This window comes from Oncorhynchus nerka, linkage group LG7 (genome assembly GCF_034236695.1).
Source record: "Oncorhynchus nerka isolate Pitt River linkage group LG7, Oner_Uvic_2.0, whole genome shotgun sequence".
NCBI lineage: Eukaryota > Metazoa > Chordata > Actinopteri > Salmoniformes > Salmonidae > Oncorhynchus > Oncorhynchus nerka.
Window position 1 is genome coordinate 20,249,137 of NC_088402.1, and position 18,899 is coordinate 20,268,035.

At 46.0% G+C, this 18,899-nt stretch overlaps 1 protein-coding gene across 2 annotated transcripts in view; it reads right to left on the minus strand.

Annotated features, from left to right (window-relative positions):
• LOC115123843 (cytoplasmic dynein 1 intermediate chain 1) overlaps positions 1-18,899 on the minus strand; it is a 151,513-nt gene that overhangs the window by 75,361 nt on the left and 57,253 nt on the right. For both annotated transcript variants that reach the window (XM_065020303.1, XM_065020304.1), the window contains exon 8: positions 406-498. In XM_065020303.1, coding sequence (XP_064876375.1) covers positions 406-498 — 93 coding nt within the window. The remainder of the gene's footprint in view (positions 1-405; positions 499-18,899) is intronic.

An 18,899-nucleotide genomic window follows, 5' to 3' on the forward strand; every position in this document is an offset into this window, starting at 1 on the left:
TTCTCATCCCCCTCTACCCATGCCTCATCTTCTCCTCCCCTCTACTCGTGCCCCCTCTTCTCCTCCCCTCTTCTCATCCCCTCTACCCATGCCTCATCTTCTCCTCCCCTCTACCCATGCCTCATCTTCTCATCCCCCTCTACTCATGCCCCTTCTTCTCCTCCCCCTCTACTCGTGCCCCCTCTTCTCCTCCCCTCTTCTCATCCCCCTCTACCCATGCCTCATCTTCTCCTCCCCCTCTTCTCCTCCCCTCTACCCATGCCTCATCTTCTCATCCCCCTCTACCCATGCCTCATCTTCTCCTCCCCCTCTACCCATGCCTCATCTTCTCCTCCCCCTCTACCCATGCCTCATCTTCTCATCCCCCTCTACCCATGCCCATTCTTCTCCTCCCCTTCTTCTTACCCTCTTTCATCTCCTTGGTGTCCTCCTCCTCCTGCTGGTCAGATTCAGGATCAGGCTTCAGCTCTGTGATTTCTTCATCCTCTTCTTCCTCCTCTGTAGAAAGAGAGAGAGAGGGGTATAGAGGGCGGAAGGGGGAGAGAGAGGGAGAGGGAGAAAGAGAGAGAAAGAAAGCGCAAGCAGTCATTTTAATCAGCAGCTGTTCCAAGTACTACAACCCCCCCTCTATACTTAATCCACTCCATCCCATCTAATCATTCGCAGGCCTGGCCCACCTGACTAACTGACATTCAGGGCTGGATGCCCCCCCCCACACACACAAACACACACACACACACACACACACACACACACACACACACACACACACACACACACACACACACACACACACACACACAACTAAGTGTATTCGTCTTGGCAGGACAGCCTGCAAAGCATTTGATACTACTACAGTATAGGTCAATTGGAGGTTGGAGGATTTTACTAGATTTTACTACTGTCAAATCCATCAGTTGTATTATCAGAACATTGGGAAAACACCTGCAGAAATATGATTATTAGTAACATGACCAAGCCCACTCCCCCCAACATGATTATTAGCAACATGACCAAGCCCACTCCCCCCAACATGATTATTAGAACATGACCAAGCCCACTCCCCTCCCAACATGATTATTAGTAACATGACCAAGCCCACTCCCCCCAACATGATTATTAGCAACATGACCAAGCCCACTCCCCTCCCAACATGATTATTAGTAACATGACCAAGCCCACTCCCCCCAACATGATTATTAGCAACATGACCAAGCCCACTCCCCCAACATGATTATTAGAACATGACCAAGCCCACTCCCCTCCCAACATGATTATTAGTAACATGACCAAGCCCCTCCCCCAACATGATTATTAGCAACATGACCAAGCCCACTCCCCTCCCAAAATGATTATTAGTAACATGACCAAGCCCACTCCCCCCAACATGATTATTAGTGACATGACCAAGCCCACTCCCCTCCCAACATGATTATTAGTGACATGACCAAGCCCACTCCCCTCCCAACATGATTATTAGCAACATGACCAAGCCCACTCCCCCAACATGATTATTAGTAACATGACCAAGCCCACTCCCCTCCCAACATGATTATTAGTAACATGACCAAGCCCACTCCCCCAACATGATTATTAGTAACATGACCAAGCCCACTCCCCCAACATGATTATTAGTAACATGACCAAGCCCACTCCCCCAACATGATTATTAGTAACATGACCAAGCCCACCCCCAACATGATTATTAGTAACATGACCAAGCCCACTCCCCTCCCAACATGATTATTAGTAACATGACCAAGCCCACTCCTCCCAACATGATTATTAGTGACATGACCAAGCCCACTCCCCCAACATGATTATTAGTAACATGACCAAGCCCACTCCCCCAACATGATTATTAGTAACATGACCAAGCCCACTCCCCCAACATGATTATTAGCAACATGACCAAGCCCACTCCCCTCCCAACATGATTATTAGTAACATGACCAAGCCCACCCCTCCCAACATGATTATTAGTAACATGACCAAGCCCACTCCCCCAACATGATTATTAGTAACATGACCAAGCCCACTCCCCTCCCAACATGATTATTAGTAACATGACCAAGCCCACTCCCCTCCCAACATGATTATTAGTAACATGACCAAGCCCACTCCCCTCCCAACATGATTATTAGTAACATGACCAAGCCCACTCCCAACATGATTATTAGTAACATGACCAAGCCCACTCCCCTCCCAACATGATTATTAGTAACATGACCAAGCCCACTCCCCTCCCAACATGATTATTAGTAACATGACCAAGCCCACTCCCCCCAACATGATTATTAGTAACATGACCAAGCCCACTCCCCCCAACATGATTATTAGCAACATGACCAAGCCCACTCACCCCAACATGATTATTAGTAACATGACCAAGCCCACTCCCCTCCCAACATGATTATTAGCAACATGACCAAGCCCACTCCCCCCAACATGATTATTAGTAACATGACCAAGCCCACTCCCCTCCCAACATGATTATTAGTAACATGACCAAGCCCACTCCCCTCCCAACATGATTATTAGTAACATGACCAAGCCCCCTCCCCTCCCAACATGATTATTAGTAACATGACCAAGCCCACTCCCCTCCCAACATGATTATTAGTAACATGACCAAGCCCACTCCCCCCAACATGATTATTAGCAACATGACCAAGCCCACTCACCCCAACATGATTATTAGTAACATGACCAAGCCCACTGCCCCCCAACATGATTATTAGTAACATGACCAAGCCCACTCCCCTTCCAACATGATTATTAGTAACATGACCAAGCCCACTCCCTCCAACATGATTATTAGTAACATGACCAAGCCCACTCCCCCCAACATGATTATTAGTAACATGACCAAGCCCACTCCCACCAACATGATTATTAGTAACATGACCAAGCCCACTCCCCCCAACATGATTATTAGTAACATGACCAAGCCCACTCCCCTCCCAACATGATTATTAGTAACATGACCAAGCCCACTCCCCCCAACATGATTATTAGTAACATGACCAAGCCCACTCCCCCCAACATGATTATTAGTAACATGACCAAGCCCACTCCCCCAACATGATTATTACCAACATGACCAAGCCCACTCCCTCCCAACATGATTATTAGTAACATGACCAAGCCCACTCCCCTCCCAACATGATTATTAGCAACATGACCAAGCCCACTCCCCCAACATGATTATTAGTAACATGACCAAGCCCACTCCCCTCCCAACATGATTATTAGTAACATGACCAAGCCCACTCCCCTCCCAACATGATTATTAGTAACATGACCAAGCCCACTCCCCTCCCAACATGATTATTAGTAACATGACCAAGCCCACTCCCCCAACATGATTATTAGTCACATGACCAAGCCCACTCCCCCAACATGATTATTAGTAACATGACCAAGCCCACTCCCCCAACATGATTATTAGTAACATGACCAAGCCCACTCCCCCAACATGATTATTAGTAACATGACCAAGCCCACTCCCCCAACATGATTATTAGTAACATGACCAAGCCCACTCCCCCCAACATGATTATTAGTAACATGACCAAGCCCACTCCCCCAACATGATTATTAGTAACATGACCAAGCCCACTCCCCTCCCAACATGATTATTAGTAACATGACCAAGCCCACTCCCCTCCCAACATGATTATTAGTAACATGACCAAGCCCACTCCCCTCCCAACATGATTATTAGCAACATGACCAAGCCCACTCCCCCCAACATGATTATTAGTAACATGACCAAGCCCACCCCCCAACATGACTATTAGTAACATGACCAAGCCCACTCCCCTCCCAACATGATTATTAGCAACATGACCAAGCCCACTCCCCCCAACATGATTATTAGTAACATGACCAAGCCCACTCCCCTCCCAACATGATTATTAGTAACATGACCAAGCCCACTCCCCCCAACATGATTATTAGTAACATGACCAAGCCCACTCCCCCCAACATGATTATTAGTAACATGACCAAGCCCACTCCCCCAACATGATTATTAGTAACATGACCAAGCCCACTCCCCCAACATGATTATTAGTAACATGACCAAGCCCACTCCCCCAACATGATTATTAGTAACATGACCAAGCCCACTCCCCCAACATGATTATTAGTAACATGACCAAGCCCACACCCCCAACATGATTATTAGTAACATGACCAAGCCCACTCCCCTCCCAACATGATTATTAGTAACATGACCAAGCCCCCTCCCCTCCCAACATGATTATTAATAACATGACCAAGCCCACTCCTCCCAACATGATTATTAGTAACATGACCAAGCCCACTCCCCCAACATGATTATTAGTAACATGACCAAGCCCACTCCCCCAACATGATTATTAGCAACATGACCAAGCCCACTCACCCCAACATGATTATTAGTAACATGACCAAGCCCACTCCCCCCAACATGATTATTAGTAACATGACCAAGCCCACTCCCCTCCCAACATGATTATTAGTAACATGACCAAGCCCACTCCCCCAACATGATTATTAGTAACATGACCAAGCCCACTCCCCCAACATGATTATTAGTAACATGACCAAGCCCACTCCCCCAACATGATTATTAGTAACATGACCAAGCCCACTCCCCAACATTATTATTAGTAACATGACCAAGCCCACTCCTCCCAACATGATTATTAGTAACATGACCAAGCCCACTCCCCCAACATGATTATTAGTAACATGACCAAGCCCACCCCTCCCAACATGATTATTAGTAACATGACCAAGCCCACTCCCCCAACATGATTATTAGTAACATGACCAAGCCCCTCCCCCAACATGATTATTAGCCCCCTCCAACATGATTATTAGTAACATGACCAAGCCCACTCCCCCAACATGATTATTAGTAACATGACCAAGCCCACTCCCCCCCAACATGATTATTAGTAACATGACCAAGCCCACTCCCCCCCCAACATGATTATTAGTAACATGACCAAGCCCACTCCTCCCAACATGATTATTAGTAACATGACCAAGCCCACTCCCCTCCCAACATGATTATTAGTGACATGACCAAGCCCACTCCCCCAACATGATTATTAGTGACATGACCAAGCCCACTCCCCCAACATGATTATTAGTAACATGACCAAGCCCACTCCCCTCCCAAGATGATTATTAGTAACATGACCAAGCCCACTCCCCTCCCAACATGATTATTAGTGACATGACCAAGCCCACTCCCCCAACATGATTATTAGTGACATGACCAAGCCCACTCCCCCAACATGATTATTAGTAACATGACCAAGCCCACTCCCCTCCCAAGATAATTATTAGTAACATGACCAAGCCCACTCACCTCCCAACATGATTATTAGTAAAATGATTACTCCCCTCCCAACATGATTATTAGTAACATGACCAAGCCCACTCCTCCCAACATGATTATTAGTAACATGACCAAGCCCACTCCCCTCCCAACATGATTATTAGTAACATGACCAAGCCCACTCCTCCCAACATGATTATTAGTAACATGACCAAGCCCCTCCCCCAACATGATTATTAGTAACATGACCAAGCCCACTCCCCCAACATGATTATTAGTAACATGACCAAGCCCACTCCCCTCCCAACATGATTATTAGTAACATGACCAAGCCCACTCCTCCCAACATGATTATTAGTAACATGACCAAGCCCACTCCCCTCCCAACATGATTATTAGTAACATGACCAAGCCCACTCCCCTCCCAACATGATTATTAGTAACATGACCAAGCCCACTCCCCTCCCAACATGATTATTAGTAACATGACCAAGCCCACTCCCCCAACATGATTATTAGCAACATGACCAAGCCCACTCCCCCAACATGATTATTAGTAACATGACCAAGCCCACTCCCCCCAACATGATTATTAGTAACATGACCAAGCCCACTCCCACCAACATGATTATTAGTAACATGACCAAGCCCCTCCCCCAACATGATTATTAGTAACATGACCAAGCCCACTCCCCCCAACATGATTATTAGTAACATGACCAAGCCCACTCCCCCCCAACATGATTATTAGTAACATGACCAAGCCCACTCCCCTCCCAACATGATTATTAGTAACATGACCAAGCCCACTCCCCTCCCAACATGATTATTAGTAACATGACCAAGCCCCTCCCCTCCCAACATGATTATTAGTAACATGACCAAGCCCACTCCCCCCTCCCAACATGATTATTAGTAACATGACCAAGCCCACTCCCCTCCCAACATGATTATTAGTAACATGACCAAGCCCACTCCTCCCAACATGATTATTAGTAACATGACCAAGCCCACTCCCCTCCCAACATGATTATTAGTAACATGACCAAGCCCACTCCCCTCCCAACATGATTATTAGTAACATGACCAAGCCCACTCCCCCAACATGATTATTAGTAACATGACCAAGCCCACTCCCCCAACATGATTATTAGCAACATGACCAAGCCCACTCACCCCAACATGATTATTAGTAACATGACCAAGCCCACTCCCTCCCAACATGATTATTAGCAACATGACCAAGCCCACTCCCCCAACATGATTATTAGTAACATGACCAAGCCCACTCCCCTCCCAACATGATTATTAGTAACATGACCAAGCCCACTCCCCCAACATGATTATTAGTAACATGACCAAGCCCACTCCCCCAACATGATTATTAGTAACATGACCAAGCCCACTCCCCTCCCAACATGATTATTAGTAACATGACCAAGCCCACTCCCTCCCAACATGATTATTAGTAACATGACCAAGCCCACTCCTCCCAACATGATTATTAGTAACATGACCAAGCCCACTCCCAACATGATTATTAGTAACATGACCAAGCCCACTCCCCCAACATGATTATTAGTAACATGACCAAGCCCACTCCCAACATGATTATTAGTAACATGACCAAGCCCACTCCCCCAACATGATTATTAGTAACATGACCAAGCCCACTCCTCCCAACATGATTATTAGTAACATGACCAAGCCCACTCCCCCAACATGATTATTAGTAACATGACCAAGCCCACTCCCTCCCAACATGATTATTAGTAACATGACCAAGCCCACTCCCCCAACATGATTATTAGTAACATGACCAAGCCCACTCCCCCAACATGATTATTAGTAACATGACCAAGCCCACTCCCCCAACATGATTATTAGTAACATGACCAAGTCCACTCCCCCAACATGATTATTAGTAACATGACCAAGCCCACTCCCCTCCCAACATGATTATTAGTAACATGACCAAGCCCACTCCCCTCCCAACATGATTATTAGTAACATGACCAAGCCCACTCCCCCAACATGATTATTAGTAACATGACCAAGCCCACTCCCCTCCCAACATGATTATTAGTAACATGACCAAGCCCACTCCCCTCCCAACATGATTATTAGTAACATGACCAAGCCCACTCCCCTCCCAACATGATTATTAGTAACATGACCAAGCCCACTCCCCTCCCAACATGATTATTAGTAACATGACTCCTCCCAACATGATTATTAGTAACATGACCAAGCCCCCCTCCCAACATGATTATTAGTAACATGACCAAGCCCACTCCCCTCCCAACATGATTATTAGTAACATGACCAAGCCCACCCTCCCAACATGATTATTAGTAACATGACCAAGCCCACTCCCCTCCCAACATGATTATTAGTAACATGACCAAGCCCACTCCCCTCCCAACATGATTATTAGTAACATGACCAAGCCCACTCCCCTCCCAACATGATTATTAGTAACATGACCAAGCCCACTCCCCTCCCAACATGATTATTAGTAAGATGACCAAGCCCACTCCCCCCAACATGATTATTAGTAACATGACCAAGCCCACTCCCCCCAACATGATTATTAGCAACATGACCAAGCCCACTCACCCCAACATGATTATCAGTAACATGACCAAGCCCACTCCCCTCCCAACATGATTATTAGCAACATGACCAAGCCCACTCCCCCCCAACATGATTATTAGTAACATGACCAAGCCCACCCTCCCAACATGATTATTAGTAACATGACCAAGCCCACTCCCCCAACATGATTATTAGTAACATGACCAAGCCCACTCCCCCAACATGATTATTAGTAACATGACCAAGCCCACTCCCCTCCCAACATGATTATTAGTAACATGACCAAGCCCACTCCCTCCCAACATGATTATTAGTAACATGACCAAGCCCACTCCCTCCCAACATGATTATTAGTAACATGACCAAGCCCACCCCTCCCAACATGATTATTAGTAACATGACCAAGCCCACTCCCCAACATGATTATTAGTAACATGACCAAGCCCACTCCCCCAACATGATTATTAGTAACATGACCAAGCCCACTCCCCCAACATGATTATTAGTAACATGACCAAGCCCACTCCCCTCCCAACATGATTATTAGTAACATGACCAAGCCCACTCCTCCCAACATGATTATTAGTAACATGACCAAGCCCACTCCCCCAACATGATTATTAGTAACATGACCAAGCCCACTCCCCCCAACATGATTATTAGCAACATGACCAAGCCCACTCCCCAACATGATTATTAGTAACATGACCAAGCCCACTCCCCTCCCAACATGATTATTAGCAACATGACCAAGCCCACTCCCCCAACATGATTATTAGTAACATGACCAAGCCCACTCCCCTCCCAACATGATTATTAGTAACATGACCAAGCCCACTCCCCCAACATGATTAGTTACTCCCCCAACATGATTATTAGTAACATGACCAAGCCCACTCCCCCAACATGATTATTAGTAACATGACCAAGCCCCCACTCCCCAACATGATTATTAGTAACATGACCAAGCCCTCCTCCCAACATGATTATTAGTAACATGACCAAGCCCACTCCCTCCCAACATGATTATTAGTAACATGACCAAGCCCACTCCCCTCCCAACATGATTATTAGTAACATGACCAAGCCCACTCCCCCAACATGATTATTAGTAACATGACCAAGCCCACTCCCCTCCCAACATGATTATTAGTAACATGACCAAGCCCACTCCCCTCCCAACATGATTATTAGTAACATGACCAAGCCCACTCCTCCCAACATGATTATTAGTAACATGACCAAGCCCACTCCCCTCCCAACATGATTATTAGTAACATGACCAAGCCCACTCCCCTCCCAACATGATTATTAGTAACATGACCAAGCCCACCCTCCCAACATGATTATTAGTAACATGACCAAGCCCACTCCCCTCCCAACATGATTATTAGTAACATGACCAAGCCCACTCCCCTCCCAACATGATTATTAGTAACATGACCAAGCCCACTCCCCTCCCAACATGATTATTAGTAACATGACCAAGCCCACTCCTCCCAACATGATTATTAGTAACATGACCAAGCCCACTCCCCTCCCAACATGATTATTAGTAACATGACCAAGCCCACTCCCCAACATGATTATTAGTAACATGACCAAGCCCACTCCCCCCAACATGATTATTAGCAACATGACCAAGCCCACTCACCCCAACATGATTATTAGTAACATGACCAAGCCCACTCCCCTCCCAACATGATTATTAGCAACATGACCAAGCCCACTCCCCCAACATGATTATTAGTAACATGACCAAGCCCACTCCCCTCCCAACATGATTATTAGTAACATGACCAAGCCCACTCCCCCAACATGATTATTAGTAACATGACCAAGCCCACTCCCCCCAACATGATTATTAGTAACATGACCAAGCCCTCCCTCCCAACATGATTATTAGTAACATGACCAAGCCCACTCCCCCCAACATGATTATTAGTAACATGACCAAGCCCACTCCCCTCCCAACATGATTATTAGTAACATGACCAAGCCCACTCCCCTCCCAACATGATTATTAGTAACATGACCAAGCCCACTCCCCCCAACATGATTATTAGTAACATGACCAAGCCCACTCCCCCCCAACATGATTATTAGTAACATGACCAAGCCCACTCCCCCCAACATGATTATTAGTAACATGACCAAGCCCACTCCTCCCAACATGATTATTAGTAACATGACCAAGCCCACTCCCTCCCAACATGATTATTAGTAACATGACCAAGCCCACTCCCCCAACATGATTATTAGTAACATGCCCACTCCCCCAACCAACATGACCAAGCCCACTCACCCCAACATGATTATTAGTAACATGACCAAGCCCACTCCCCTCCCAACATGATTATTAGCAACATGACCAAGCCCACTCCCCCAACATGATTATTAGTAACATGACCAAGCCCACTCCCCTCCCAACATGATTATTAGTAACATGACCAAGCCCACTCCCCCAACATGATTATTAGTAACATGACCAAGCCCCTCCCCCAACATGATTATTAGTAACATGACCAAGCCCACTCCCCCCAACATGATTATTAGTAACATGACCAAGCCCACTCCTCCCAACATGATTATTAGTAACATGACCAAGCCCACTCCTCCCAACATGATTATTAGTAACATGACCAAGCCCACTCCCCCAACATGATTATTAGTAACATGACTCCCCTCCCAACATGATTATTAGCAACATGACCAAGCCCACTCACCCCAACATGATTATTAGTAACATGACCAAGCCCACTCCCCTCCCAACATGATTATTAGTAACATGACCAAGCCCACTCCCCCCCAACATGATTATTAGTAACATGACCAAGCCCACTCCTCCCAACATGATTATTAGTAACATGACCAAGCCCACTCCCCCCCAACATGATTATTAGTAACATGACCAAGCCCACTCCCCCAACATGATTATTAGTAACATGACCAAGCCCACTCCCCCAACATGATTATTAGTAACATGACCAAGCCCACTCCCCTCCCAACATGATTATTAGTAACATGACCAAGCCCACTCCCCTCCCAACATGATTATTAGTAACATGACCAAGCCCCTCCCCCAACATGATTATTAGTAACATGACCAAGCCCCAACATGATTATTAGTAACATGACCAAGCCCTCCCCCCAACATGATTATTACATGACCAAGCCCACCCCTCCCAACATGATTATTAGTAACATGACCAAGCCCACTCCTCCCAACATGATTATTAGTGACATGACCAAGCCCACTCCCCCAACATGATTATTAGTAACATGACCAAGTCCCCCAACATGATTATTAGTAACATGACCAAGCCCACTCCCCAACATGATTATTAGTAACATGACCAAGCCCACTCCTCCCAACATGATTATTAGTAACATGACCAAGTCCACTCCCCTCCCAACATGATTATTAGTAACATGACCAAGCCCACTCCCCCCCAACATGATTATTAGTAACATGACCAAGCCCACCCCCCAACATGATTATTAGTAACATGACCAAGCCCACTCCCCTCCCAACATGATTATTAGTAACATGACCAAGCCCACTCACCCCAACATGATTATTAGTAACATGACCAAGCCCACTCCCCTCCCAACATGATTATTAGCAACATGACCAAGCCCACTCCCCCAACATGATTATTAGTAACATGACCAAGCCCCTCCCAACATGATTATTAGTAACATGACCAAGCCCACCCCCAACATGATTATTAGTAACATGACCAAGCCCACTCCCCCAACATGATTATTAGTAACATGACCAAGCCCACTCCCCAACATGATTATTAGTAACATGACCAAGCCCACTCCCCCAACATGATTATTAGTAACATGACCAAGCCCACTCCCTCCCAACATGATTATTAGTAACATGACCAAGCCCACTCCCCTCCCAACATGATTATTAGTAACATGACCAAGCCCACTCCCCCAACATGATTATCAGTAACATGACCAAGCCCACTCCCCTCCCAACATGATTATTAGTAACATGACCAAGCCCACTCCCCCAACATGATTATTAGTAACATGACCAAGCCCACTCCCCTCCCAACATGATTATTAGTAACATGACCAAGCCCACTCCCCCAACATGATTATTAGTAACATGACCAAGCCCACTCCCCCAACATGATTATTAGTAACATGACCAAGCCCACTCCCCCAACATGATTATTAGTAACATGACCAAGCCCACTCCCCCAACATGATTATTAGTAACATGACCAAGCCCACTCCCCTCCCAACATGATTATTAGTAACATGACCAAGCCCACTCCCCTCCCAACATGATTATTAGTAACATGACCAAGCCCACTCCCCCAACATGATTATTAGTAACATGACCAAGCCCACTCCCCCAACATGATTATTAGTAACATGACCAAGCCCACTCCCCCCCAACATGATTATTAGTAACATGACCAAGCCCACTCCCCTCCCAACATGATTATTAGTAACATGACCAAGCCCACTCCCCTCCCAACATGATTATTAGTAACATGACCAAGTCCCCCAACATGATTATTAGTAACATGACCAAGCCCACTCCCCTCCCAACATGATTATTAGTAACATGACCAAGCCCACTCCCCCAACATGATTATTAGTAACATGACCAAGCCCCTCCCCCAACATGATTATTAGCAACATGACCAAGCCCACTCCCCCAACATGATTATTAGTAACATGACCAAGCCCACTCCCCTCCCAACATGATTATTAGCAACATGACCAAGCCCACTCCCCCAACATGATTATTAGTAACATGACCAAGCCCACTCCCTCCCAACATGATTATTAGTAACATGACCAAGCCCACTCCCCCAACATGATTATTAGTAACATGACCAAGCCCACTCCCCCAACATGATTATTAGTAACATGACCAAGCCCACTCCCCCCCAACATGATTATTAGTAACATGACCAAGCCCACTCCCCTCCCAACATGATTATTAGTACATGACCAAGCCCACTCCTCCCAACATGATTATTAGTAACATGACCAAGCCCACTCCCCCAACATGATTATTAGTAACATGACCAAGCCCACTCCCCCAACATGATTATTAGTAACATGACCAAGCCCACCCCCAACATGATTATTAGTAACATGACCAAGCCCACTCCTCCCAACATGATTATTAGTAACATGACCAAGCCCACTCCCCTCCCAACATGATTATTAGTAACATGACCAAGCCCACTCCCCTCCCAACATGATTATTAGTAACATGACCAAGCCCACTCCCCCAACATGATTATTAGTAACATGACCAAGCCCACTCCCCCAACATGATTATTAGTAACATGACCAAGCCCACTCCCCCCAACATGATTATTAGTAACATGACCAAGCCCACTCCCCTCCCAACATGATTATTAGTAACATGACCAAGCCCACTCCCCTCCCAACATGATTATTAGTAACATGACCAAGCCCCTCCCCCAACATGATTATTAGTAACATGACCAAGCCCACTCCCCCAACATGATTATTAGTAACATGACCAAGCCCACTCCCCCCCAACATGATTATTAGTAACATGACCAAGCCCTCCCCTCCCAACATGATTATTAGTAACATGACCAAGCCCACTCCCTCCCAACATGATTATTAGTGACATGACCAAGCCCCTCCCCCAACATGATTATTAGTAACATGACCAAGCCCACTCCCCCAACATGATTATTAGTAACATGACCAAGCCCCTCCCCCAACATGATTATTAGCAACATGACCAAGCCCACTCCTCCCAACATGATTATTAGTAACATGACCAAGCCCACTCCCTCCCAACATGATTATTAGTAACATGACCAAGCCCACTCCTCCCAACATGATTATTAGTAACATGACCAAGCCCACTCCCCTCCCAACATGATTATTAGTAACATGACCAAGCCCACTCCCCTCCCAACATGATTATTAGTAACATGACCAAGCCCACTCCCCTCCCAACATGATTATTAGTAACATGACCAAGCCCACTCACCCCAACATGATTATTAGTAACATGACCAAGCCCACCCCTCCCAACATGATTATTAGCAACATGACCAAGCCCCTCCCCCAACATGATTATTAGTAACATGACCAAGCCCACTCCCTCCCAACATGATTATTAGTAACATGACCAAGCCCACTCCCCAACATGATTATTAGTAACATGACCAAGCCCACTCCCCCAACATGATTATTAGTAACATGACCAAGCCCACTCCCCCAACATGATTATTAGTAACATGACCAAGCCCACTCCCCCAACATGATTATTAGTAACATGACCAAGCCCACTCCTCCCAACATGATTATTAGTAACATGACCAAGCCCACTCCCCTCCCAACATGATTATTAGTAACATGACCAAGCCCACTCCCCCAACATGATTATCAGTAACATGACCAAGCCCACTCCCCTCCCAACATGATTATTAGTAACATGACCAAGCCCACTCCCCCAACATGATTATTAGTAACATGACCAAGCCCACTCCTCCCAACATGATTATTAGTAACATGACCAAGCCCACTCCCCCCCAACATGATTATTAGTAACATGACCAAGCCCACTCCCCCAACATGATTATTAGTAACATGACCAAGCCCCTCCCCCAACATGATTATTAGTAACATGACCAAGCCCACTCCCCCAACATGATTATTAGTAACATGACCAAGCCCACTCCCCTCCCAACATGATTATTAGTAACATGACCAAGCCCACTCCCCTCCCAACATGATTATTAGTAACATGACCAAGCCCCTCCCCCAACATGATTATTAGTAACATGACCAAGCCCACTCCCCCAACATGATTATTAGTAACATGACCAAGCCCACTCCCCCAACATGATTATTAGTAACATGACCAAGCCCACTCCCCTCCCAACATGATTATTAGTAACATGACCAAGCCCACCCCTCCCAACATGATTATTAGTAACATGACCAAGCCCACTCCCCCAACATGATTATTAGTAACATGACCAAGCCCACCCCCCAACATGATTATTAGCAACATGACCAAGCCCACTCACCCCAACATGATTATTAGTAACATAACCAAGCCCACTCCCCTCCCAACATGATTATTAGCAACATGACCAAGCCCACTCCCCCCAACATGAGTATTAGTAACATGACCAAGCCCACTCCCCTCCCAACATGATTATTAGTAACATGACCAAGCCCACTCCCCCAACATGATTATTAGTAACATGACCAAGCCCACTCCCCCAACATGATTATTAGTAACATGACCAAGCCCACTCCCCCCAACATGATTATTAGTAACATGACCAAGCCCACCCCTCCCAACATGATTATTAGTAACATGACCAAGCCCACTCCCCTCCCAACATGATTATTAGTAACATGACCAAGCCCACCCCCCAACATGATTATTAGTAACATGACCAAGCCCACTCCCCCAACATGATTATTAGCAACATGACCAAGCCCACTCACCCCAACATGATTATTAGTAACATGACCAAGCCCACTCCCCTCCCAACATGATTATTAGCAACATGACCAAGCCCACTCCCCCAACATGATTATTAGTAACATGACCAAGCCCACTCCCTCCCAACATGATTATTAGTAACATGACCAAGCCCACTCCCCCCAACATGATTATTAGTAACATGACCAAGCCCACTCCCCCCCAACATGATTATTAGTAACATGACCAAGCCCACTCCCCCCAACATGATTATTAGTAACATGACCAAGCCCACTCCCCTCCCAACATGATTATTAGTAACATGACCAAGCCCACTCCCCTCCCAACATGATTATTAGTAACATGACCAAGCCCACTCCCCCCAACATGATTATTAGTAACATGACCAAGCCCACTCCCCCCAACATGATTATTAGTAACATGACCAAGCCCACTCCCCCAACATGATTATTAGTAACATGACCAAGCCCACTCCCCTCCCAACATGATTATTAGTAACATGACCAAGCCCACTCCCCTCCCAACATGATTATTAGTGACATGACCAAGCCCACTCCCCCAACATGATTATTAGTAACATGACCAAGCCCACTCCCCCAACATGATTATTAGTAACATGACCAAGCCCACTCCCCCAACATGATTATTAGCAACATGACCAAGCCCACTCCCTCCCAACATGATTATTAGTAACATGACCAAGCCCACTCCCCTCCCAACATGATTATTAGTAACATGACCAAGCCCACTCCCCCAACATGATTATTAGTAACATGACCAAGCCCACTCCCTCCCAACATGATTATTAGTAACATGACCAAGCCCACTCCTCCCAACATGATTATTAGTAACATGACCAAGCCCACTCCTCCCAACATGATTATTAGCAACATGACCAAGCCCACTCACCCCAACATGATTATTAGTAACATGACCAAGCCCACTCCCTCCCAACATGATTATTAGCAACATGACCAAGCCCACTCCCCCAACATGATTATTAGTAACATGACCAAGCCCACTCCCCTCCCAACATGATTATTAGTAACATGACCAAGCCCACTCCCCCCCAACATGATTATTAGTAACATGACCAAGCCCACTCCCCCAACATGATTATTAGTAACATGACCAAGCCCACTCCCCCAACATGATTATTAGTAACATGACCAAGCCCACTCCCCCAACATGATTATTAGTAACATGACCAAGCCCACTCCCCTCCCAACATGATTATTAGTAACATGACCAAGCCCACTCCCCTCCCAACATGATTATTAGTAACATGACCAAGCCCACTCCCCCAACATGATTATTAGTAACATGACCAAGCCCACTCCCCCAACATGATTATTAGTAACATGACCAAGCCCACTCCCCCAACATGATTATTAGTAACATGACCAAGCCCACTCCCTCCCAACATGATTATTAGTAACATGACCAAGCCCACTCCTCCCAACATGATTATTAGTAACATGACCAAGCCCCTCCCCTCCCAACATGATTATTAGTAACATGACCAAGCCCACTCCCCTCCCAACATGATTATTAGTAACATGACCAAGCCCACTCCCCCAACATGATTATTAGTAACATGACCAAGCCCACTCCCCCAACATGATTATTAGCAACATGACCAAGCCCACTCACCCCAACATGATTATTAGTAACATGACCAAGCCCTCCCCTCCCAACATGATTATTAGCAACATGACCAAGCCCACTCCCCCAACATGATTATTAGTAACATGACCAAGCCCACTCCCCTCCCAACATGATTATTAGTAACATGACCAAGCCCACTCCCCCAACATGATTATTAGTAACATGACCAAGCCCACTCCCCCAACATGATTATTAGTAACATGACCAAGCCCACTCCCCCAACATGATTATTAGTAACATGACCAAGCCCACTCCTCCCAACATGATTATTAGTAACATGACCAAGCCCACTCCCCTCCCAACATGATTATTAGTAACATGACCAAGCCCACTCCCCTCCCAACATGATTATTAGTAACATGACCAAGCCCTCCCCCAACATGATTATTAGTAACATGACCAAGCCCACTCCCCCAACATGATTATTAGTAACATGACCAAGCCCACTCCCCCAACATGATTATTAGTAACATGACCAAGCCCACTCCCCTCCCAACATGATTATTAGTAACATGACCAAGCCCACTCCCCTCCCAACATGATTATTAGTGACATGACCAAGCCCACTCCCCCAACATGATTATTAGTAACATGACCAAGCCCACTCCCCCAACATGATTATTAGTAACATGACCAAGCCCACTCCCCCAACATGATTATTAGCAACATGACCAAGCCCACTCACCCCAACATGATTATTAGTAACATGACCAAGCCCACTCCCTCCCAACATGATTATTAGCAACATGACCAAGCCCACTCCCCCAACATGATTATTAGTAACATGACCAAGCCCACTCCCCTCCCAACATGATTATTAGTAACATGACCAAGCCCACTCCCCCAACATGATTATTAGTAACATGACCAAGCCCACTCCCCCCAACATGATTATTAGTAACATGACCAAGCCCACTCCCCTCCCAACATGATTATTAGTAACATGACCAAGCCCCTCCCCCAACATGATTATTAGTAACATGACCAAGCCCACTCCCCCAACATGATTATTAGTAACATGACCAAGCCCACTCCCCTCCCAACATGATTATTAGTAACATGACCAAGCCCACTCCCCCAACATGATTATTAGTAACATGACCAAGCCCACTCCCCCAACATGATTATTAGCAACATGACCAGGCCCCCCTCCCAACATGATTATTAGTAACATGACCAAGCCCACTCCCCCAACATGATTATTAGTAACATGACCAAGCCCACTCCCCCCAACATGATTATTAGTAACATGACCAAGCCCCTCCCCCAACATGATTATTAGTAACATGACCAAGCCCACTCCCCTCCCAACATGATTATTAGTGACATGACCAAGCCCACTCCCCTCCCAACATGATTATTAGTAACATGACCAAGCCCACTCCCCTCCCAACATGATTATTAGTAACATGACCAAGCCCACTCCCCCAAACATGATTATTAGTAACATGACCAAGCCCACTCCCCTCCCAACATGATTATTAGTAACATGACCAAGCCCACTCCCCTCCCAACATGATTATTAGTAACATGACCAAGCCCACTCCCCTCCCAACATGATTATTAGTAACATGACCAAGCCCACTCACCCAACATGATTATTAGTAACATGACCAAGCCCACTCCCCTCCCAACATGATTATTAGTAACATGACCAAGCCCACTCCCCCCCAACATGATTATTAGTAACATGACCAAGCCCACTCCCCCAACATGATTATTAGTAACATGACCAAGCCCACTCCCCTCCCAACATGATTATTAGTAACATGACCAAGCCCACTCCCCCAACATGATTATTAG